The sequence below is a fragment of the Bombina bombina genome, chromosome 1 (genome assembly GCF_027579735.1).
Source record: "Bombina bombina isolate aBomBom1 chromosome 1, aBomBom1.pri, whole genome shotgun sequence".
In the NCBI taxonomy this organism is placed as follows: domain Eukaryota; kingdom Metazoa; phylum Chordata; class Amphibia; order Anura; family Bombinatoridae; genus Bombina; species Bombina bombina.
The window spans coordinates 274,107,020-274,131,455 of NC_069499.1; the positions used below are offsets into that span (position 1 = coordinate 274,107,020).

The 24,436-nt window shown below is 40.4% G+C and overlaps 1 protein-coding gene across 4 annotated transcripts in view; it reads left to right on the top strand.

Moving 5' to 3' along the window:
• The window catches only part of ACTN1 (actinin alpha 1), a 295,503-nt gene that overhangs the window by 112,476 nt on the left and 158,591 nt on the right, over positions 1–24,436 (top strand). For all 4 annotated transcript variants that reach the window (XM_053697995.1, XM_053697997.1, XM_053697996.1 and 1 more), the window contains exons 7-9: positions 11,496–11,574; positions 11,691–11,772; positions 13,352–13,437. In XM_053697995.1, coding sequence (XP_053553970.1) covers positions 11,496–11,574; positions 11,691–11,772; positions 13,352–13,437 — 247 coding nt within the window. The remainder of the gene's footprint in view (positions 1–11,495; positions 11,575–11,690; positions 11,773–13,351; positions 13,438–24,436) is intronic.

The window sequence follows — 24,436 nt, forward strand, 5'->3', positions numbered from 1 at the left end:
GTAAACATAAATTCTGTTATTTTGCCCGCTGTAATATGTAGGTTTTAAAAATGAGCAGTTTTTAATTCTCAGATCTTGAAACATGCCCTGCAGACTTCTCAAGGCTAAATCTGCTACATATCTGTCTAATTCGCTTTGAGACAGCAATGTAATTTATACTAACTTTAATGACCGTGGCTAGTCTAGTTGTCTGTGGCTTAAAGCCCACATTGGCTCCTCCAGATAAGTCAAAAGGTGTGTGGAGTTTGGCTATTGAAAACTAATTGCAGTAAAAAGTATGTTAATTTGTTTTAAAACATGAAGACTTGGCTGATATGTTCTTCTATAGCAACATAACAGAAATGTCTTGTAATTACTGCACCTTTTCGCTCTTTCTGAAGCTCACGAATAGCATCTGAGGAAAACCGTGTGATTTAAAGGTGCAGTGTTTTCCCTTAATGAGTTTCCAGTGACTTGTTATACCAGCTGCAGGGTATAGCATGTATAGGAAAAGGTTCCTTTTTTATTTTATTTTTCTATGTGAAATTGCTGTTTTGTAGGTGTAATTGAAGGAAAATGTTTATCAATGTATAAATATCCAGTGCATACTAAAGTGTAAAACTCATAGAAAAATTATCTTTGTCAAGGATGATATTAACACAGCACTCACTGAGGTAAACCTCCAGTTACTGCTTATACACAAGGTCAATCTATATCCAGACAGTATAGCTCTGAAATACAAAGCCTTTATCTCAACACGTATGTTTTTGTTTTTCTTTTACTTCTCATGGCCTGATGTATTGAGGTAAAACCTAGTGCATCTATTTGCTATCAATAAATTGCTTTGCAAATACCCAGCTGTACTTTTGAGTATTCAATCCTTTCTGCATGCAAGACCACGCCTGTGCTTATAACATAGAGCAGTGATTTGCAACCTTTTTTTTGCCTTGGCACACATTTTTACATTAAAAAAATCCTGTGGCACACCACCATCCCAATTTTACAAAATCACACAATGTAGCCTAATACAGGATATATATATATATATACACATACACACACACACACACACACATATATATATATATATATATATATATATATATATATATATATATATATATATATATATATATATATATACACTGTACTGTGCTGTCACGCCATGCCTCCTACAAACTATACATGACATATTGAGATTCATTCACAAACAATCATAATCATTGTCTGTGAATGAATGTCAATGTCATTGTTGTAAATTATGCCTGATGAGCCTGTCACATACCTCCCAATATTTCAAAATTTTAAAGAGGGACACCCCTACATTGTTGTCAGTCTGCTGCGGCACACCTGAGGATCTCTTACGGCACACTGGTTGAAAAACACTGCCCTAGAGAATTGCTTTTCAAACCTGTCCTCAGACCTCCCTAACAGGCCAGATTGTGAGGATCTCTGACCAAGAACACAGGGAAAATATTCAGCTGATTAGTTATTTTACCTGTTCTCACTCAAGTTAATCCTGAAAATGTGGCCTGTTAGGGAAGCCTGAGGACAATTTTGAAAACTAGGGGCCCTATAGTTACAACCCTATTCAACATTAACTTTCATGATTCGGATATGGCATGCAACTTTCCAATTTATCATCAGATTTGTTCACTTGGTATTCTTTGTTGAAGGTTAAACCTAGGTAGGGTCATAGGCTGATTCCTAAGCCCTGGAAGGCCGCCTCTTATCTCAGTGCATTTCCATCTTAATGGGAGGAGAGTCCACGGCTTCATTCATTACTTGTGGAAATTAAGAACCTGGCCACCAGGAGGAGGCAAAGACACCCCAGCCAAAGGCTTAAATACCTCCCTTCATCCCCCAGTCATTATTATTATTATTATTATTATTATTATTATTATTATTATTATTATCAGGTATTTGTAGAGCGCCAACAGATTCCACATCGCTGTTCTTTGCCTTTCGTCACAGGAGGCTGGGAGAGAAGTGTCAAGATTCAGAGTAGTCTCTTATGGAGGGTAGTACTCTTCAAAATGGGACTGGAGTTTTAAAGGGTCAGTCTAGACCAAAATAAACTTTTATTATTCAGATAGAGAATGTAATTTTAAACATTTTTCCAATTTACTTTTATCACCATTTTTGCTTTGTTCTCTTAGTATTCTTAGTTGAAAGCTAAACCTTAGAGGTTCATATGCTAATTTCTAAGCCTGTGAAGGCCGCCTCTTCTCTCAGGGCATTTTGACAGTTTTTCACCACTAGATGGTGTTAGTTCATGTGTGTCATATAGATAACACTGTGCTCATGCACGTGGAGTTCCAGTGAGCCAGCTCTGATTGGTTAAAATGGATGTCTGTCAAAAGCAATGAAATGAGGGGGCGGTTTGCAGAGGCTTAGATACAAGATAATCAGAGGTAAAATGTGTATTTATATAACTGTGTTGGTTATGCAAAACTAGGGAATGGGTAATAAAGGGATTATCTATCTTTTTAAACAATTAACTATTCTGGTGTAGACTGTCCCTTGAAGGGCCGCATTCCTGTTCCACAGCTTGTAGCTCCTTTATCTTTATAGAATCTAGGGTAATACCCTTTGAAGGGGGTTACTGAACAGGGGGATTTTATTATGCATAATATTGTTGTGTTTCTGCTGCATTTGTGTGAGATGAGGCTCTGTTGGTGTGGAACAGTCAGTTCATTAGACAGAGATTGAGGCAAGCTTTTTTGGCGCGTCTCAAGTGCAGGGGCAGTCCTGCATGGCACTTCATGTGACCGGGTGTGGCCTCTGTAACTTCCTCTTTCTCGACCTGCATTCGGAGGAGACGAAAGCTGTTTCTTGTAGTCCGGGTCATAGCAGGTGGTGAGTGCCCCGGCCATTGGGATATAAAGGTGCCATTTATTTTTTGATCAAGTCCGTAATAAAGGCGCAAGCTATGGAGGACTCTGATATGTTAGAGGATACTCCCTCTTTATCTAAACCTATAAACTGTGTTTATTGTGAGGAGGTTCCACTCAAACCGCCTACGCAACTCTGTTCCACATGCTTTGACAATATTGCTATATCCAAAAAAAATAAAGTATTTAGTACGACTGAGCCGTCCACCTCTGAAGGTTCTCTGCCCTGCGAGGTGCGTTCCCTACAATCATCTCCGTTTACACAAGCAGTTCCCCAGGGCACTACTAATCCTCCTGCGGGAGGGGTCATTTGGCCTCCAGACTTCGCCAATCAGTTACAGACGGCGGTTTCTGCGGCCATTAATGCGATGCCTCGCCCTACTAAGCGCAAGCAGAAGGTACGGCACTGCTATTCGTCTAAGGGGTCTTCGACTATGCTGCATGTCTCAGACAGATTATACGCTGAGGAGGACAACTCCGAGTTATCGGAGCATGTCTCTTCTGGGTCGGAATCTGCTACTTCTAGGCCTCCATAAGCGGAGGAACCAGATTTTAAATTTAAGATGGAGCATGTGCGCTTTCTGCTGAAGGAGTTGCTTGCTATGTTGGAGGTATCGGAACTGAAGCTACCGGAGTAACCTTCGATCCCTAAACTGGAAAGGGTTTACAAGGACAGGGTAGTGCCCCAGGCCTTCCCGGTTCCTGTCAAGATGGCGAACATTATTAAGAATGAATGGGAGAAACTTGGTTCGTCCTTTTTCCCCCTCTTCTTTTAAAAAGCTTTTCCCCATTCCGGACGCGCAGCTTGAACTATGGGGAACCGTCTCTAAGGTGGATGGTGCTATCTCCACGCTCGCTAAGAGAATGACTATTCTGCTAGAGGATAGCTCCTCTTTCAAGGAACCCATGGATAAAAAGATGGAGTCCATGTTGCGGAAGATGTTCCAACTCACAGGGTTCGTTTTCCAACCGGCGGCAGCGGTCGCTGCGGTGGCTGGTGTGGCTACCTATAGGTGTGATGCTCTATTAGCCATGGTCGCAGTGGAGACTCACCTCGAAAAGATTCTAGAACAAATCAAGGCCTTAAGGGTAGCACATTCGTTCATCTGTTATGCTAACATGCAAATTATTCGCCTGAATGCTAAGACATCAGGTTTCGGTTTTAGCCCGTAGGGCTCTGTGGCTAAAGTCGTGGTCTGCTGAAATGACTTCTAAGTCTCGCTTGCTTTCCCTCCCATTCAAAGGGAAAGTCTTGTTTGGCCCGAGCCTGGATTCTATCATTTCTACAGTCACGGGTGGCAAGGGTGCCTTCTTACCTCAGGATAAGAAGGCTAAGTCTCAGCGCCAGCAGCCTGCTGCAAAGTCTGAATAAGCCAAGGGATCTGGGAAGCCAGCTAACTCTTGGAGCAAGTCCAAGCAGAACAAGAAGCCCTCTGAGTCAAAGTCAGCATGAAGGGGCTGCCCCCGACCGGTCCTCGGATCAGGTAGTGGCAGGCTATCTCTTTTTGCGGAAGCCTTGAAAAGAGACGTTATAGACCCTTGGGTTCTGGAGGTCGTAGCTCAGGGTTACAGGATAGGTTTCAAGTCATATCCGCCCAGAGGCAGATTCCTCCTGTCAAACATATCTTCAAGACCAGAAAAGAGACGCTCATCTCTCGGGGTAATCGTCCCAGTCCCTTCGGAAGAAAGAGGTCTGGGGTGTTTATTCAAACCTTTTCGTGGTCCCAAAGAAGGAGGGCACGTTTCATCAAATTCTGGACCTAAAGGCCCTAAACATGTTTTTGTCAGTTCTGTTGTTCAAGATGGAGACGATCAGGTCAATTTTGCCCCTGGCTCAAGAGGGGCAATTTATGACTATAGACCTGAAGGACGCTTACCTTCACGTTCCAATCCACACTTCAGGTTTCTAAGATTCGCTTTCCTAGACCAGCACTTCCAGTTTGTGGCCCTTCTGTTTGGTCTGGCGACCGCCCCAAGTCTTAGCAAAGGTTCTGGGAGCTCTTCACGGAGTAGTGAGAGCCAGAGGGATTGCAGTGGCACCTTATCTGGACAATATCCTGATCCAGGCTCCGTCCTACAGCTTTGCAGAGGATCCCTTGAGAGCTCTTCTTCTCCTTCGGTCCCACGGGTGTAAGATAAGAGTTCATTGGTCCCCAGCAACAGGGTGGAATTTCTGGGTACGATAAGATTCTTCAGACATGACGATATTCTTGACAGATCAGAGGCGTTCCAAGCTTGTGTCCAACTGTCTAGCTCTTCAGACATCCTCCAGGACATCTGTGGTCAGGTGCATTGAGGTGATCGGGCTCATGGTATCCAGCATAGATGTTGTTCCATCTCAGACCTCTTCAGCTGTGTATATTGAGACAATGGAACGGCGATCATTCAGATCTGTGCCAACAGATATCTCTGGACAGACCGGTGAAGGAGGCCCTGTCTTTGTGGACCCGACTGGGGAAGTTGTCACATGGGACATCCTTTTTGAGACCATCCTGGGAGATTGTGACCACGGATGCAAGTCTATCAGGATGGGCAGCTGTTTGGGGTGCCAGAAGAGCACAGGGCAGATGGAGACGAGAGGAGTCGAGTCTACCTATAAATATATTGGAACTTCTAGCAATATTCAACGCTCTTAGGGCTTGGCCCCTTCTGGGGTCATCTCGATTCATCAGATTCCAATCGGACTACATTACCTCGGTGGCTTACATAAACCACCAGGGGGGGACGAGAAGCTCCCTAGCCATGAGGGAAGTATCTTCGATTCTGGAATGGGCAGAGACTCACAATTGTTTGCTCTTAGCGATCTACATTCCGGTTGTGGACAACTGGGAAGCGGATTTTCTGAGCAGGCAGACGTTTCATCCTGGAGAATGATCTCTCTATCCCGAGATGTTTGCGGAGATCTGCAGCAGATGGGAGACGCCAGAGATAGACCTCATGGTATCCAGACTCAATTGCAAGCTACTCGGATACGGGTCACGATCCAGAGATCCCCAGGCGGAACTGATAGATGCCTTGTCGGTACCCTGGGACTTAAATCTAATTTACGTATTTCCACCGTTGCCTCTTGTAGTGGCCCGCATCAAGCAGGAGCAAACTTCGGCTATTCTGATTGCTCCGTCGTGGGCAAGGAGGATGTGGTTTGCGGATCTGGTGGGGATGACATCTCTGCCGTGGAGGTTACCTTGTTGCAGAGATCTGCTGGTTCAAGGCCCCTTACTACATCAAAATCTTGATTCTCTTAGGCTGGCTGTGGGGAGATTGAACGGCTAGTCTTACCCAAGAGGGGATTTTCGGGAAAAAATAATTGACACACTCATTCAGGCCAGGAAGCCGGTCACTCAACGCATCAATCATCAGGTGTGGAGGACCTTCTTGTCCTGGTGTGAGGAACAAGGATATCCCTGGCAAATCCAGGATTTTTGCTTTTCTCCAGGACGGTCTGGATAAAGGCTTTGCCGCCAGTTCCCTAAGGGGACAGATCTCGGCTTTATCTGTACTGTTGCATAAAAAGCTTGCGGAGCTTCCTGACATTCAGTCCTTTGTTCAGGCTCTGGTTAGGATCAGGCCTGTCTTCAGGAATCTGGCTCCTCCTTGGAGCTTAAACTTGGTTCTTAAGGTTTTGCAGAGGGCTCTGTTTGAGCCTATGCATGCTCTTGACATTAAGGTTCTTTCATGGAAAGTCCTGTTATTACTGCCTATTGCATCGGCACGCAGAGGCCTTGCAAACTGCCCTACTTGGTTTTTCATGCCAATAAGGCTGTTCTTTGCACTGGATTGGGATTTCTTCCCAAGGTAGTGTTGAGTTGTAACATTAATCGGGAAATAGTAGTTCCTCCTTTGTGTCCTAACCCTTCTTCTTCGAAGGAGAGGTTACTTCATAATCTGGACGTGGCTCGGGCTTTGAAGTTTTATCTTCAGGCTACGAAGGAGTTCAGGCAGACTTCGTCCTTATTTGTTGTGTACTCAGGGAAGCACAAAGGGCCTCTGCCACTTATCTATCTTTTTGGTTGAGGAGTATGATTCATCTGGCATATGAGACACAAGCCTCCTCAAAGGATTACGGCTCACTCGACTAGAGCTGTGGCCTCTTCTTGGGCCTTTAAGAATGAGGCTTCTATGGAGCAGATTTGTAAGGCGGCCACTTGGTCTTCCTTACATACTTTTGCAAAATTCAATAAATTTTACGTTTTTGCTTCGGCTGAAGCAGCTTTTGGGAGAAAGGTTCTACAGGCTATGGTGCCCTCCATTTAGGGTCCGCCTCCTTTGCCCTCCTGTTTTTTTCATTCAGTGTCCTCTTGGGTATTTGTTCCCACAAGTAATGAATGAAGCAGTGGACTCTCCTCCCATTAAGATGGGAAACATAAATTATGCTTACCTGATAATTTAATTTCCATCTGTGGGAGGGAGAGTCCACTGCCCCCGCACGTTCTCCTGTGTGCAGATCTAAATTTAATTTTATTCTTCTGGCACCATTTATACCCTGATATTTCTCCTACTGTTCCTTGTTCCCTTGGCAGAATGACTGGGGGATGAGGGGAGTGGGGAAGGTATTTAAGCCTTTGGCTGGGGTGTCTTTGCCTCCTCCTGGTGGCCAGGTTCTTAGTTCCCACAAGTAATGAATGAAGCAGTGGACTCCCACAGATGGAAATGAAATTATCAGGGAAGCATAATTTTATGTTTTTATCTGTATAGAATCAAGGGTTAATATCCTCGGAAAGGGGGTTATTGAACGGGGGGGGGGGGGGGGATTTATTCATAATATTCTTTATTGTGTTTAATGTTGCGACATGTGTGAGATGAGGCTCTGTTAATGTGTGAACAGTCAGTTTCTTTAGCGAGAGATCGATGCAGGCCTTTTGATGTGTTTTTTGTGTCTAGTGCAGGGGCGATCCTGCATGGCACTCCATGTGACCGGGTGAGAAAGATGTTTCAGCTCACGGGGTTCGTTTTTCAACCGGCCGCGGCATTCGCTGTGGTGGCTGGGGCTGCTACCTACTGGTGTGACACTCTGTCAGCTATGGTTGAAGTGGAGACTCCCCTCGAGGAGATGCAGGATAGAATTAAGGCCTTAAGGGTAGCTAATTCATTCATCTGTAATATAAATATGCAGATTATTCGCCTGAATGCCAAGACATCAGGTTTTTCAGTGCTAGTCTGTAGGGCTCTATGGTTAAAGTCGTTGTCTGCTGACATGACTTCCAAGTCTAGATTACTATCCCTCCCGTTTCAGGGGAAGGTTCTGTTTAGTCCAGGCCTAGATTCTATCATATCCACGGTCACGGGTGGCAAGGGTGCTTTCCTACCACAGGATAAGAAGAATAAGCCTAAGGGGTCTACTTTCCATCCAGCTCATTCTTGGAACAATACCAAGCAGAGCAAGAAGCCCGCTGAGACAAAATCGTCATGAAGAGGCGGCCCCCGATCCATCTCTGGATCACGTAGTGGGCAGACTATCTCTTTTCATGGAGGCTTGGATAAGAGACGTTCAGGACCCTTGGGTTCTGGAGGTCGTCGCCCAGGGTTACAAGATAGGATTCAAGACTCATCCGCCCAGAGGCAGATTCCTCCTGTCAAACCTATCATCAAGACAAGAAAAAAGAGATGGCTTTCTAGAGTGTGTTAGGGATCTCTCCTCTCTCTGAGTAATCGTTCCAGTCCCTCTAGCAGAAAGAGGTTTGGGGTATTATTCAAACCTTTTCGTTGTCCCAAAGAAGGAGGGCTCCGTCCTGCAGTCTCGCGGAGGACCACTCGAGGGCTCTTCTCCTTCGATCTCATGGATGGAAGATAAATGAAGGAAAGAGTTCCCTGGTTCCCAACAACAGAGTGGAATTCCTGGGTACGATAATAGATTCCATGTCCATGAAGATATTCCTGACAGAGACGTTGCAAGATTGCGTCCAGCTGTCTTGCCCTTCAGACCTTTTCAAGGTCATCTGTGGCCAGGTGTGTGGAGGTGATTTGGCTCATGGTATCCAGCATAGATGTCATTCCAATGGAACCGCGATCACTCAGATCTATCCCAACAGATCTCTCTGGACAACCGAACTTGGGAATCCTTCTCTTGGTGGCTACGTCTGGGATAACTGTCCCAGGGGACATCCTTCTTGAGACCATCCTGGGAGATTGTGACCACAGATACAAGTCTGTCAGGATGGGGAGCTGTTTTGGGTGCCAGGAATGAACAGGGCAGGTGGACTTGAGGAGTCTATTCTACCGATCAATATTCTAGAACTTCGAGCGATATTCAACGATCTGAGGGCTTGGCCCCCTCCTGGGGTCGTCCTGATTCCTCAGATTCCAGTCGGACAACATTACCTCGGCTTACATCAACCATCGGGCGCGGGGGGGGGGGGAGAGAAGCTCCCTAGCTATGAGGGAGGTATCTCGGATTCTGGAATGGGCGGAGTCCCACAACTGTTCGCTATCAGCGATCCACATTCCGGGTGTGGACAACTGGGAAGCGGATTTTCTCAGTAGACAATCGTTTCATCCAGGGGAATGGTCTCTCCATCCCAAAGTGTTCGCGGAGGTCTGCAACAGAGGGGAACGCCAGAGATAGATCTCATCTTCACAACTTCAAGCTACCCAGATACGGGTCTCGGTCCAAGGATTCCCAGTCAGAGCTGATAGATGCCTTAGCGGTGCCCTGGGAGTTCAACCAAATTTACATTTTTCCACAGTTGCCACTTCTACCTTGTGTAGTGGCCCGCATCAAGCAGGAGCAAACCTCGGCTATTCTAATTGCTTTGTTGTGATCACGGAGAATGTGGTTTCCGGATCTGGTGGGGATGTCATTGTCTCCTCCATGGAGGTTACCTTGTCGCAGAGATCTGCTGGTTCAGGGTCCCTTTCTACACCAAAATCTTGATTCTCTGAGGCTGACTGCGTGGTGATTGAACGCCTAGTCCTAGCCAAGAGAGGTTTTTCTAAGAGAGTTATTGATACTCATTCAAGCCAGGAAACTGGTCACTCGTCATATCTATCATAAGGTGTGGAGGACCTACTTGTCCTGGTGTGAGGAACGTGGATATCCCTGGCATAAGGTTATTGTATCTTGCCGCCAGTCCCTTAAAGGCACAGATTTCAGCTTTTATCTGTACTGTTACACAAGAAGCTTGCAGAGCTTCCTGATATTCAGTCCTTTTGTACAGGCTCTGTCTAGGATCAGGCCTGTCTTTAGAAATTCTGCTCCCCCTTGGAGCTTAAACTTGGTTCTTAAGATTTTGCAGAGGACTCCGTTTGAGCCCCCATGCATTCGCTTGACATGTAAGATTCTTTCTTGGAAGGTTCTAGTCCTACTGGCTATTGCATCAGTACACAGAGTCTCTGAGTTGGCGGCCTTGCAATGTGAGCCTCCTTACCTGGTTTTTAACGCTGATAAGGCTGTTCTTCACACTGGGTTGGGTTTTCTTCCAAGGTTATGTCAAATCATAACATAAGGAAGGAACTATTATTTCCTTATTTATGTCCTAACCCTTCTTCGTCAAAGGAAAGGTTGCTTCATAATTTGGTTGTGGTTCAAGCCTTGAAGTTCTATCTTCAGGCCACAAAAGAATTCAGACAGGCTTTGTCTTTATTTATTGGGTATTCGGGGAAACGCAAGGGGCAGAGAGCCTCTTCCACTTCCCTATCTTTTTGGTTGAGAAGCATTATCTGTTTGGCCTATGAGACAGCGGGACATAGGCCTCCTCAGAGGATTACGGCTCACTCTACTAGGGCTGTGGCCTCTTCTTGGGCCTTTAAGAATGAGGCTTCTATGGAGCAGCTCTGTAAGGCGGCTACTTGGTCCTCCTTACATACTTTTGCTAAATCACGTTTTTTTTTTCATTGTGTCCTCTAGAGCTTGGGTATTTGTTTGCCACAAGTAATGAATGAAGCCATGGACTCTCCTCCCATTAAGATGAAAAACATAAATGATGCTTGCCTGATAATATCATTTCCATTTTTAGGAGGAGAGTCCACGGCTCCCGCCCGTTTCTCCGGTGGGCTGACCTAAATTTATTTTTATTCTTCTGGCACCATTTGTACCCTGATATTTCTCCTATGGTTTCTTGTTCCCTTGGCAGAATGACAGGGGGATGAGGGGAATGGGGGAAGTATTTAAGCCTTTGGCTGGGGTGTCTTTGCCTCCTCCTGGTGGCCAGGTTCTTAATTCCCACAAGTAATGAATGAAGCTGTGGACTCTCCTCCCACAGATGGAAATGAAATTATCAGGGAAGCATAATTTGTTTTTATTAGCTTTTCATAGCTAGACAGTGCTAGTTTATATGTCCCATGTAAATAACATGATGCTCACTCCCGTGGAGTTATGCATGAGACAACTTTAATTTATTGAAATGCAAGTTTTTAAAAAGCACTAAGATAATGGGCAGTCTTCAGAAGCTTACATACAAGGTAATCACAGAGGTAAAAAGTGTATCACTAAAACAATGTTGGTTATGCAAAACTGGGGAATGGGTAATAAAGGGATTTTCTATCTTTTTTAAATAATAAAAATGTTTAAGTAGACTGTGTTTAATTTATATAAGCCTTGTCATAAGGTTTGCTGCATAAGTAGTATATTGATCTACTTGAACATACCAAGTTACCTGCTTTTGTTTGATATTTGCTTTGTTTCAGCTGGAAGGATGGGCTTGGCTTCTGCGCTCTTATCCATAGGCATCGTCCAGAACTTATTGACTATGGAAAGCTACGAAAGGTATTTGAAGATGTATTTTCATCTAAACAAATATTTACCTTTTTATCTTAATTTGCAAAGAAATATAGATTGTTTGTTTGGCTTCTGAAACCCAATAACCTTTGTGTCTTACCCAGGATGACCCCTTCACAAATCTCAATACAGCTTTTGATGTTGCAGAACGATTCCTTGACATTCCCAGAATGCTAGATGCAGAAGGTAAATGAAACACTTGCATGATTTGTTTCCATATAAGGTTTGTCTCTAAATAATAATAAAAAAAAAAGAATAATAAAAAAATATCTTGGTAAAATACAAGGAACATGTTATATAGAAACCAGTAACCTTCATTTAGCAGTTTATATACATAAAACCCCCTGAAAACGCATACATTTTAGAAAGATTGTATATTGATATTAGGTAACACACATTTTAGTGTGTGTGTGTGAGGGCGTTTAAATAAATAACCCCTGATGGAAAAACTGTCACTCAAAAAGACTGGAAGATTTTTTTTTTTTTTCCTTTGTCAAATAACAGGTTAACCTGTCTGAAATGGCAAAAGTATTCTTGGCAGAAGTTTGTTTTTTGAAATAGTATTTATTTATTTTGTTTTGTAACATGAGAATTTTACTAAGCATGTATTGTACTATCTACCATTTTGTCTGTAGCGTGTGTTAGCATTTTTCTTTTTAGAATTGTCCCTTCAACCTGCAAATGCCCTTTTTCAGCCTGCTGGGGGTGTACTGTGGTGCTCCCAAACCTCAAAAGTACCAGCTAACATTTTTTAAATGTCTCAAAAAAAAAAAAAGTAAAGGAGCAAGTTTATGGACTAGAACAACCACTGTTCCTGGTGGTAATCAGTATTCTGTATATGTTCCCTAGAAGCATTTGTCTAGGCTACATGTGACATACTGATGGATTAATGTGTTTTAAATGAAAGGGTTAATCATAAAGTGGTTCATGGCAGAATGTGTGCGTCATTGTAGTGCACAGCTCTGAAGCAGGGGTGCTTTCATGCTCTGCAGCTGAATTTAAATATGTGTTTAATTCCTTTTGTGGTGGAGGCGCAGGCAAGGTTAGCTTAGCCGTTCCCCTTTCTGTGGTCGTAAAATCAGCTGCCACATTTTACTTGAATCCAACCAAGGCTGTATGCCACATCATTTAGAGTCGCCTATATGAATAATAAAATAATTTATTAAAAGACAAGAAAGCCACTCAGTTGTATATATTTTACAGTCTCCTGTTTTCCTAGTAAGTCAGGTTTATATTTATTCCTTGGCACAGTAAGATCAGGATTTGGGATTAGACATTTTTGGGGAGGCAGATTTGGAGCAGCATCTGGACAGCAGGGTTCCTTGCCATGTCCAATCCATACCCTTTGCCCACTGGAGTGGAGTGCATGGTGCCTCTTTCTACCCCATGTTCCGTCTGCCCAGTGTGGTGCTGGGAGGAGGTAAATGGCATTGGTAGTGTGAAGCAGTGTGTTGGGGTAGCATGGAATGTATAACTTCCTGTAATAGGTTAATTACTGATATATATGTCTGTCCCTTAAGTGTAATCACTGCTCTCTTTGTGGCTGGAAAGATAAGCACTGCTCTTTATATAAGTTTAGTTGCCTTTAGTTAATAATTAAGTGCTCACCACACAGAAATATAAACAATGCAAATATAGCGTAAAATGGGTGAGGCGTGAAGGGGAAGCGGATAGAAAGGGCACCATAAAACCTTAATTCACTATTGCTTACAGTATACACTTTTTTTTATACCATCCTTCTTATTGTACTTTTTTCTTTTGACAGACATTGTTGGGACTGCCCGCCCTGATGAAAAAGCCATTATGACCTATGTTTCTAGCTTCTACCATGCTTTTTCAGGAGCTCAGAAGGTATTAAGAGGGTTCAGAAATGACTGTTAATTATCAACATGATTCAGCTTAAAATGTAAATTTCAAATGCAAATATTGCAGTTTATCACACGCGCACATTATAATTTGTTTTGCTCGCAATGCGCACCTGTCAAAATCCATTAAAATATGAAAACTTGCTACCTTCTTTACACACAAGCCATGGGAAATACTGTATGTATGAGCACTCAAGCAATAAATTGGCACTTTTCCTTTGAAACCTTCAACAAAGCAGCTAATAATTCTGTTAGTTGCAGCCTTTTTTTAATAGTTTGCTTTCATTTTGCAAAGATTGAAGAATCACATAATAACATAGGTGAGGAAATGATTTTTTTCTTCCTCATACATTTGTTAGGTAAATTTTAATTTATAAGTTGCAGAAAATGTTAGCTGCCAAACAGAACTAGAAAATAGGAAGAAAAATGACTTTTCAAAAGCTATTTAAAAATTGATCTGTGTATGAGATTAACTTTTTTTTAGTCCTGTTAATAAAACTATTGTCTGATTTTAGAATCATCATAATTGTCTGATCAGATATAATGTAGGAAGTCTTGTAAATGTAGCAATTACTTATGTATGTTATCTAAACTAGGGGCCCATTTCTATAAAGCTTTCTGTGAGATTCTTGAAGATATCTTGCCAGTAATATGAAGCCCCTGTCCTAATTCTATAAAGCGTTTTTATTACCTTGAGAACGGTGTGTCGTGCAATGAGGTGTTCAAAGAGGAGATGCACGTATCACAATTGGACTCGCAATTAAATGTAATTTAAAAATCATACAAAACAAACAAATAAACCCCATATTGAAAGGAAGTGCAAGAAGGAAACTATTTAAGGTGCACAGTAGAAATTGTAAGAAAACTACACATGCAAAAAACACTTTTAAATTCCATTTCCAGCAAGCTCTATTATATTTTATGAGACGACTCACTACTCGCAGGGACAGCCCCTTTTTTTTAAAAATAGAATTCCTTCAGGGCAACTCCCATCTCTGCCTGTTGAGGCTTTTTTCTGTGTGGATCAGATTTAATTTTTTTCTTTTTCATATATGCATTAAAAATGATCACTGCATTGCAAAGATCTGCAAATAAAATGCATGTTTTATGCGCATTTACAACTATCATTCTTTTAGCTTAACATTAAGTAAGCTTTCATAGTCCTGTAGGAAAGATCAAAATATAAATAAGCTTGCTCATATTTTCTACATAATTCCCTTTTTAAATGGATTGTCTTCACTTTTTTTTTTTTTTAAAGGGACAGTAAATTCAAAATAAAACTTTCATGATTTGCATAGAACATGCAATTTTTAACAACTTTCCAATTTACTTCTGTTACCAAATTTGCTCTGTTCTTTTGGTATCCTTTATTGAAGAGCAAAACTAGGTAGGCTCATAAGAGCTCAGGAGTGTGCATGTGTCATTAGTACTCTGTGGCAGCAGTGTTTTGCAACATTATTTGTAGCTTTGTTATACAATGTAGCAAAACACTGCTGTCATACTAAAGACACGTGCACACTCCTGAGCTCTTATGAGCCTACCTGAAAGTTTAATTTTTACTTTACTGTTCCTTTAGTTTTTTAGAGGTTAAAACAACTTCTATACACTGGATTCTTCCACAACACACAAGTCCTACTATAGCCTATTCACTGGTTTAGTCATTGTTCATCTCATTTTATATTTTTCTATTTTTATCCTATGGAGGACATATAAGGTCACCTTTTAGACTCACATAAATCATAGTGTTATGTTTCCTTTTCTTTCATTGTGAAAAAGCATTGTCTCATGTAGTTTCTAAAATGACATAACATATAATGATATTATCAGCCAGGCATTTACAGTCTGATACAGTGAAACAGAAGCCAGTTTGCCTGGCTTTAGTAATTCTGGTTGAATTCTGCAATGCTTGGGAACATTGTTGTGATCGTGTTGCTGATAGAGAAGCATCAGTGCTTAGACTGAAATCCTTATTGAAATTGCCAAACTTTCACAAAAAATAAAGAGCATGCTATCACTTTAAATTGGGTCAAAACAGCACAGACCATGTTCATAGTGTATTAGAAAACGATTGTATTATCATTGTCATTTATTTTACCAATAGTATATAGTGGGACTTCTTTTGATGTGATGTAAAAACTCAGGAACTGGAATTAGAAAACACACTTAAATGACAAGTCTACAATAAAATTGTTATTGTTTAAAAAGTTAGATCACGCCTTTACTACCCATTCCCCAGCTTTGCACAACCAACATTGCTTAAGAACATTTAAACCTCTAAATGTCTGCCTGGTTTAAAGCCTCTATAGACAGCCTCTTAATCACATGCTTTTGTATTTGCTTTTCACAACAGGAGACTGCTAGTTCATGTGGGCCATATAGATAACAAAGTGCTCACGCCCGAGGAGTTATTTAAGAGTCAGCACAACACTAATTGGCTAAAATGCAAGTCAATAGATAATAGTCATGAGATCAGGGGGCTTTCAGAACATGCTTAGATACAAGGTAATCACAGAGGTAAAAAGTATATTAATATAACTGTTGGTTATGCAAAACTGGGGAATGGGTAATAAAGGGATTATCTATCCTTTAAATCAATAAAAAGTCTATTGTAGACTGTCCCTTTAAACTTGGCTGGTGTGCTGAGTTGTGATAAACTAATGCAGTAAAAGGATGTTAATTTTGTTTTGAAAATGTTTAGACTTGGCTGATATTATGTGCTATAGCAACACAAAAAAAATATGTTTATTTACTGTCCCTTTAATGTTTACAACTATTTTGAGTTTGCTTGCGCATTTTAGAGTAGGAGTATCTGGCTGTGCACGTTCCATACATTTTAAAACTGGGTACTTCTAGAGATATCTTATTTTTTTATTTATTTTTTTCATTCTTTTTTTTGTTTTGTTTTTTAATTGAGTGCCACTTTTTTACTTAAATACACAAGGAGATTATTTTACACTTTACAGCTAAATGTATTCTGTATGTTATCAGAGTTTGACTGTTTCTTCATGCAAACACTAACTGCAGCCTAGGAGATGAAAGTGACACCAATTTGAATGCCGGACCAACCCATTCAGACATATTTAATGTAAACACTAGAAAATTCCCATAAGTCTGTTTGGTCTGTCCTGCAATGCATGCTGGGAAAGCGTTATCTTCATTATTCTGTACTCTCTGCTTCTCACTTTCTCCTTTCACGTCTTCTTTTCCTTCTTTGTACAGATATTATAGGTACGCTAAGGCCGGATAAGAAGGCTATAATGACCTATGTGTCATGTTCTTACCGGGCCTTCTCAGGCTCACACAAGGTGAGATTTCACTGTACCAGACATTCCGCTGCACAAACCCAGACCTTAAAGGGACAGTCTAGACCCTATACTTATTCTTTATTACTTATGGTTACATACCAGACAAGCATCTTGCGACAGGCTCCACATCTATAAGCGTGTAAGCAATACATGAAACTTTTAAATTATCATAGTTTGTTAGCAGCTTAAAATGGCCTCCAATCTCCGCACACATGACCGTTAAGCAGTGCACGTTAAATATTTTTCAGTTGGCCATTTCAAATTGCACGTGCACAATCAAGCATGTGTTTAGGAACACTTATTTAAGAGTCGATTATGATTGTAGACACTTGACATACCAAAATATACATGCAATAGGTGGGCGAAGCTCGTCAGCCATTTTCAGTTACTAACAAACGATAAATATGTAACTGTTTCATGTACTTCTTACAAGCTTATAGATGTGGGACCAGTTGCAGGATCATTCTCTGGTATGTAACAACAAGTAATCAAATGATGTATTGGGTCTAGACTGTCAATTTAAGTCCTGTGCTACTAAGTCAGGGCTGAGGTTCATTATTCATCTCCATTGCAATGGGGTGTACAAGGCATTACATTTAAGAGGTTTCAGGTGCAGATACTAAAATATAAACCACTCTATAGCTAGACTTCTAAAATAAGGATAATCATTTTGCCTCACCTAACCTTTCTTTTGAATATGAGTGATTTGCATCAAACTAATTTTAATGCTTTCACTGCAAGAAAGTTTATCAATACACAAGAAGTGTTGACTAGTTTGCTTATGACCACTTGTATCTCAGATTCATGCTTTACTCTATGCCGAAAACATTTATTATTTCTTTCATGTAATTAGCAAGAGTCCATGAGCTAGTGACGTATGGGATATACATTCCTACCAGGAGGGGCATAGTTTCCCAAACCTCAAAATGTCTATAAATACACCCCTCACCACACCCACAATTCAGTTTTACAAACTTTGCCTCCCATGGAGGTGGTGAAGTAAGTTTGTGCTAGATTCTTCGTTGATATGCGCTTCGCAGCAGGCTGGAGCCCGGTTTTCCTCTCAGTGTGCAGTGAATGTCAGAGGGATGTGAAGAGAGTATTGCCTATTTGAATTCAATGATCTCCTTCTACAGGGTCTATTTCATAGGTTCTCTGTTATCGGTCGTAGAGATTCATCTCTTACCTCCCTTTTCAGATTGACGATATACTCTTGTATACCATTACCTCTACTGATTCTCGTTTCAGTACTGGTTTGGCTGTCTACTATATGTAGATGAGTGTCTTAGAGTAAGTAAGTCTTATTTTATTTATGACACTCTAAGCTATGGTTGGGCACTTTACATATAAAGTTCTAAATATATGTTTAAACTTATATTTGCATTTATTCAGGATAATCAGTATTCCTTATTTCAGACAGTCAGTTTCATTATTTGGGATAATGCATATGAAATATTTTTTCAATTGACTTTTTTTCCCTGTGGGCTGTTAGGCTCGAGGGGGCTGAAAATGTTTCAATTTATTGCGTCATTTTGGCGCAGACTAATTGACACCGGAAGTTTGCTTATGGTTGCGTCATATTTGACGTTCAGACGTTTTTTTGCGCCTAAATTGTGGGCGTCGTTTTTTCGGCATTACAGGATGTGGTGTCATACTTGGCGCCAAAAAATATGGGCGTTGTCCTTGGCACCAATAATGTGGGCATCATTTTTGGCGCCAAAAAATGTGGGCGTCATTCTTGTCTCCACCTTTTTTTCACATTATTTCAGTCTCATTTTTCATTGCTTCTGGTTGCTAGAGGCTTTTTTCCCATTCCTGAAACTGTCATTTAAGGAATTTGATATTTTTGCTTTATATGTTGTTTTTTCTATTACATATTGCAAGATGTCTCAACATGACCCTGGATCAGAATCTACTTCTGGAAAGACGCTGCCTGATGCTGGTTCTACCAAAGTTAAGTGCATCTGTTGTAAACTTTTGGTAACTGTTCCTCCGGCTGTTGTTTGTGATTACTGTCATGATAAACTTTCTAATGCAGATTGTATTTCCATTAGTAATAATCCATTACCTGTTGTTGCTCCTTAAACATCTAATGTTCAGGATGTCCCTGTTAATGTAAAAGAATTTGTTTCTAAATCTATTAGGAAGGCCCTGTCTGTTATTCCTCCTTCCAGTAAGTGTAAAAGGTCTTTTAAAACTTCTCATATTTCAGATGAATTTTTAAGTGACCGTCATCATTCTGACTTATCTGTTTCTGATGAGGATCTATCTGGTTCAGAAGATTCTGCCTCAGATATTGACACTGATAAATCTTCATATTTATTTAAGATTGAGTTTATTCGTTCTTTACTTAAAGAAGTATTAGTTGCATTAGATATGGAGGAGTCTAGTCCTCTTGAGACTAAATCTACTAAGCGTTTAAATTCGGTTTTCAAACCTCATGTAGTTATTCCTGAAGTTTTTCCAGTTCCTGATGCTATTTCAGAAGTAATTTCTAGGGAATGGAATAGTCTGGGTACTTCATTTACTCCTTCTCAAAGGTTTAAGAAATTGTACCCTGTGCCATCTGATAGATTAGAATTTTGGGATAAAATCCCTAAAGTTGATGGGGCTATTTCTACTCTTGCTAAACGTACTACTATTCCTACGGCGGATAGTACTTCCTTTAAGGATCCTTTAGACAGGAAGATTAAATACTTTCTAAGGAGAGCTTATTTATGTTCAGGTAATCTTCTTAGACCTGCTAGTTCTTTGGCTGATGTTGCTGCAGCTTCCACTTTCTGGTTGGAGGCTTTAGCGCAACAAGTGTCAGACCATAATGCTTATAGCATTGTTAAACTTCTTCAACATGCTAATAACTTTATCTGTGATGCCATTTTTGATATCATTAGAATTGATGTCAGATATATGTCTTTAGCTATCTTAGAGCTTTATGGCTTAAATCTTGGAATGCAGATATGACTTCTAAGTCAACTTTGCTTTCTCTTTCTTTCCAAGGTAATAAATTATTTGGTTCACAGTTGGATTCTATTATTTCAACTGTTACTGGGGGGAAAGGAACCTTTTTGCCTCAGGACAAAAAATCTAAAGGTAAATACAGGGCTGCTAATCATTTTCGTTCCCTTCGTCAGAATAAAGAACAGAAGCCTGACCCTTCCCCTAAAGGAACGGTTTCAGTTTGGAAACCTTCTCCAGTCTGGAATAAATCCAAGCCTTTTAGAAAGTCAAAACCAGCTCCTAAATCTGCATGAAGGTGCGGCCCTCATTCCAGCACAGCTGGTAGGGGGCAGGCTACGATTTTTCAAAGATATTTGGATCAATTCGATTCACAGTCTTTGGATTCAGAACATTGTTTCTCAAGGATACAGAATAGGTTTCAAGATAAGACCTCTCTCGCATTCCAGTAAACCCAGTGAAGGCTCAGGCATTTCTGAAATGTGTTTCAGATCTAGAGTTGGCTGGGGTAATTGTACCAGTTCCAGTTCTGGAACGGGGTCTGGGGTTTTACTCAAATCTATTCATTATACCAAAGAAGGAGAATTCCTTCAGACCAGTTCTGGATCTAAAAATATTGAATCGTTATGTAAGAATACCAACATTCAAAATGGTGACTATAAGGACTATTCTGCCTTTTGTTCAGCAAGGGCGTTATATGTCCACAATATATTTACAGGATGCATATCTTCATATTCCAATTCATCCAGATCACTATCAGTTTCTGAGATTCTCTTTTCTAGACAAGCATTACCAGTTTATTGCCCTTCCGTTTGGCCTAGCAACAGCTCCAAGGATCTTTTCAAAGGTTCTTGGTGCCCTTCTCTCTGTCATCAGAGAACAGGGTATTGCGGTATTTCCTTATTTGGACGATATCTTGGTACTTGCTCAGTCTTTACATTCTGCAGAATCTCATACGAATCAACTTGTGTTGTTTCTTCAAAAACATGGTTGGAGGATCAATTTACCAAAGAGTTCTTTGATTCCTCAGACAAAGGTAACCTTTTTGGGCTTTCAAATAGATTCAGTGTCCATGACTTTGTCTCTAACAGAAAAGAGACGTCTGACGTTGGTTTCAGCTTGTCAAAACCTTCAATCTCAGTCTTTCCCTTCGGTAGCTTTTTGCATGGAAATTCTAGGTCTCATGACTGCTGCATCGGACGCGATCCCCTTTGCTCGTTTTCACATGAGACCTCTTCAGCTTTGTATGCTGAACCAGTGGTGCAGGGATTATACAAGGATATCTCAAATAATATCCTTAAATCCCAATGTTTGATCTTCTCTGACTTGGTGGTTGGATCACCATTGTTTAATTCAAGGGGCCTCTTTTGTTCGTCCAGCTTGGACTGTGATCTCAACAGATGCGAGTCTTTCAGGTTGGGGAGCTGTATGGGGATCTCTGACAGCGCAGGGGGTTTGGGAATCTCAGGAGGCGAGATTACCAATCAACATTTTGGAACTCTGTGCGATTTTCAGAGCTCTTCAGTTCTGGCCTCTTCTGAAGAGGGTATCGTTTATTTGTTTTCAGACGGACAATGTCACAACCGTGGCGTATGTCAATCATCAAGGTGGGACTCACAGTCCTCAAGCTATGAAAGAAGTATCTCGGATACTTGTATTGGCGGAATCCAGCTCTTGTCTAATTTCTGTGGTTCACATCCCAGGTGTAGACAATTGGGAAGCGGATTATCTCAGTTGCCAGACGTTACATCCGGGCGAATGGTCTCTTCACCCAGAGGTATTTCTTCAGATTGTTCAAATCTGGGGACTTCCAGAAATAGATCTGATGGCCTCTCATCTAAACAAGAAACTTCCCAGGTATCTGTCCAGATCCAGGGATCCTCAGGCGGAAGCAGTGGACGCATTGTCGCTTCCTTGGAATTATCATCCTGCCTATATCTTTCCGCCTCTAGTTCTTCTTCCAAGAGTGATTTCCAAAATTCTAATGGAACGTTCGTTTGTACTGCTGGTGGCTCCAGCATGGCCTCACAGGTTTTGGTATGCGGATCTCATTCGGATGGCCAGTTGCCAACCTTGGACACTTCCGTTAAGACCAGACCTTCTATCTCAAGGCCCATTTTTCCATCAGGATCTCAAATCATTAAATTTGAAGGTATGGAAATTGAACGCTTGATTCTTAGTCATAGAGGTTTCTCTGACTCAGTAATTAATACTATGTTACAGGCTCGTAAATCTCTGTCTAGGAAGATTTATTATCGAGTCTGGAAGACTTACATTTCTTGGTGTTCTTTTAGAATTCCTAGAATTTTACAGTTTCTTCAGGATGGTTTGGATAAAGGTTTATCTGCAAGTTCTTTGAAAGGACAGATCTCTGCTCTTTCTGTTCTTTTTCACAGAAAGATTGCTAATCTTCCTGATATTCATTGTTTTGTACAGGCTTTGGTTCATATCAAGCCTGTCATTAAGTCAATCTCTCCTCCTTGGAGTCTTAATTTGGTTCTGAGGGCTTTACAGGCTCCTCCGTTTGAACCTATGCATTCTCTGGATATTAAATTACTTTCTTGGAAAGTTTTGTTCCTTTTGGCCATCTCTTCTGCTAGAAGAGTTTCTGAGTTATCTTCTCTTTCTTGTGAATCTCTTTTTCTGATTTTTCATCAGGATAAGGCGGTGTTGCGGACTTCATTTCAATTTTTACCTAAGGTTGTGAATTCTAACAACATTAGTAGGGAAATTGTTGTCCCTTCATTGTGCCCTGATCCTAAGAATTCGAAGGAGAGATCTTTACATTCTTTGGATGTAGTAAGAGCTTTGAAATATTATGTTGAAGCTACTAAAGGTTTTAGAAAGACTTCTAGTCTATTTTTATCTTTTCTGGTTCCAGAAAAGGTCAGAAAGCTTCTGCCATTTCTTTGGCGTCTTGGTTAAAGACTTTGATTCATCATGCTTATGTGGAGTCGGGTAAGTCCCCGCCTCAAAGGATTATGGCTCATTCTACTAGGTCAATTTCTACTTCCTGGGCTTTTAGGAATGAAGCTTCTGTTGATCAGATTTGCAAAGCAGCAACTTGGTCTTCTTTGCATACTTTTACTAAATTCTACCATTTTTATGTTTTCTCTTCTTCTGAAGCAGTTTTTGGTAGAAAAGTACTTCAGGCAGCTGTTTCAGTTTGATTCTTCTGCTTATAATTTCAGTTTTTTTCATTATTAAGATTAAAACTTTTGATTTGGGTTGTGGATTATTTTTTCAGTGGAATTGGCTGTCTTTATTTTATCCCTCCCTCTCTAGTGACTCTTGCGTGGAAGTTCCACATCTTGGGTATCTGCTATCCCATACGTCACTAGCTCATGGACTCTTGCTAATTACATGAAAGAAAACACAATTTATGTAAGAACTTACCTGATAAATTCATTTCTTTCATATTAGCAAGAGTCCATGAGGCCCACCCTTTTTGTGGTGGTTATGATTTTTTTGTATAAAGCACAATTATTCCAAATTCCTTATTTTTGATGCTTTCGCTCCTTTCTTATCACCCCACTTCTTGGCTATTCGTTAAACTGAATTGTGGGTGTGGTGAGGGGTGTATTTATAGGCATTTTGAGGTTTGGGAAACTTTGCCCCTCCTGGTAGGAATGTATATCCCATACGTCACTAGCTCATGGACTCTTGCTAATATGAAAGAAATGAATTTATCAGGTAAGTTCTTACATAAATTATGTTTTTTTTGCTTAGACAAAAGACAGCAGCTGCTACATTTTTGCATATACTGTATATGTAACCCTTTTTATCCTTTATAACAATAGCATGTGTGTTGCCAATGCAAGCAGGCAATATTTTATCATTATCTTATATTATGACCTTTAGCATAAGCATGTTTTCTGCTTTTTTCTTTTGTTTTCTGGGATTTGTCATGCTCTAAGAAATACTATTGTGATAAGGCATACTGCATTTATATTTTGCTATTTTTCTTAAGCTACGAGTTTTGTTTAATAAACCAGGAAATATCCTTAGTCATAAACCAATGTGAGAATCCTTTCTTAAGTCTGTTAGGGAAAGACTATTTTTTTTTATTATTTTTTTTCTTTTTAATAGAGATGCACTTTATAGGGGAAAAGTCTGTTTACTTGTAAGAATATATATTTAATCAAATTATTGATGTTCAGAGAGTGTGTGTGTATATGTGTATATGTGTATGTGTGTGTGTGTATATATATGTGTATATGTGTATATATGTGTGTGTGTGTGTATATGTATATATATATATATATATATATATATATATATATATATATATATATATATATATATTGTATGGGTATATATATATATGTGTGTGTGTGTATATATGTATGTATATATATATGTGTGTGTGTGTATATATGTATGTATATATATATATGTGTGTGTGTGTGTGTATATGTATGTGTATATATATATATATATATATATATATATATATATATATACATATATATATATATACATATATATATATATATATATATATATATATATATATATATATACATATACATAGAGAAGTGCACTCACAGGAACGAACAACTGGCTCAATACCATTGTTAGCCTGTTCTATAGCAATTTACCACCTGGGTGCAGCTTTTTAGCCCAGTAAAGCTTTTCACAGAGTAGAACTTTCCTGTAGTATATCAGTCTGATCACGCCTATTACGGTCAGTCCAGCGCAGAAATACCAGGCAATTCCACTCTG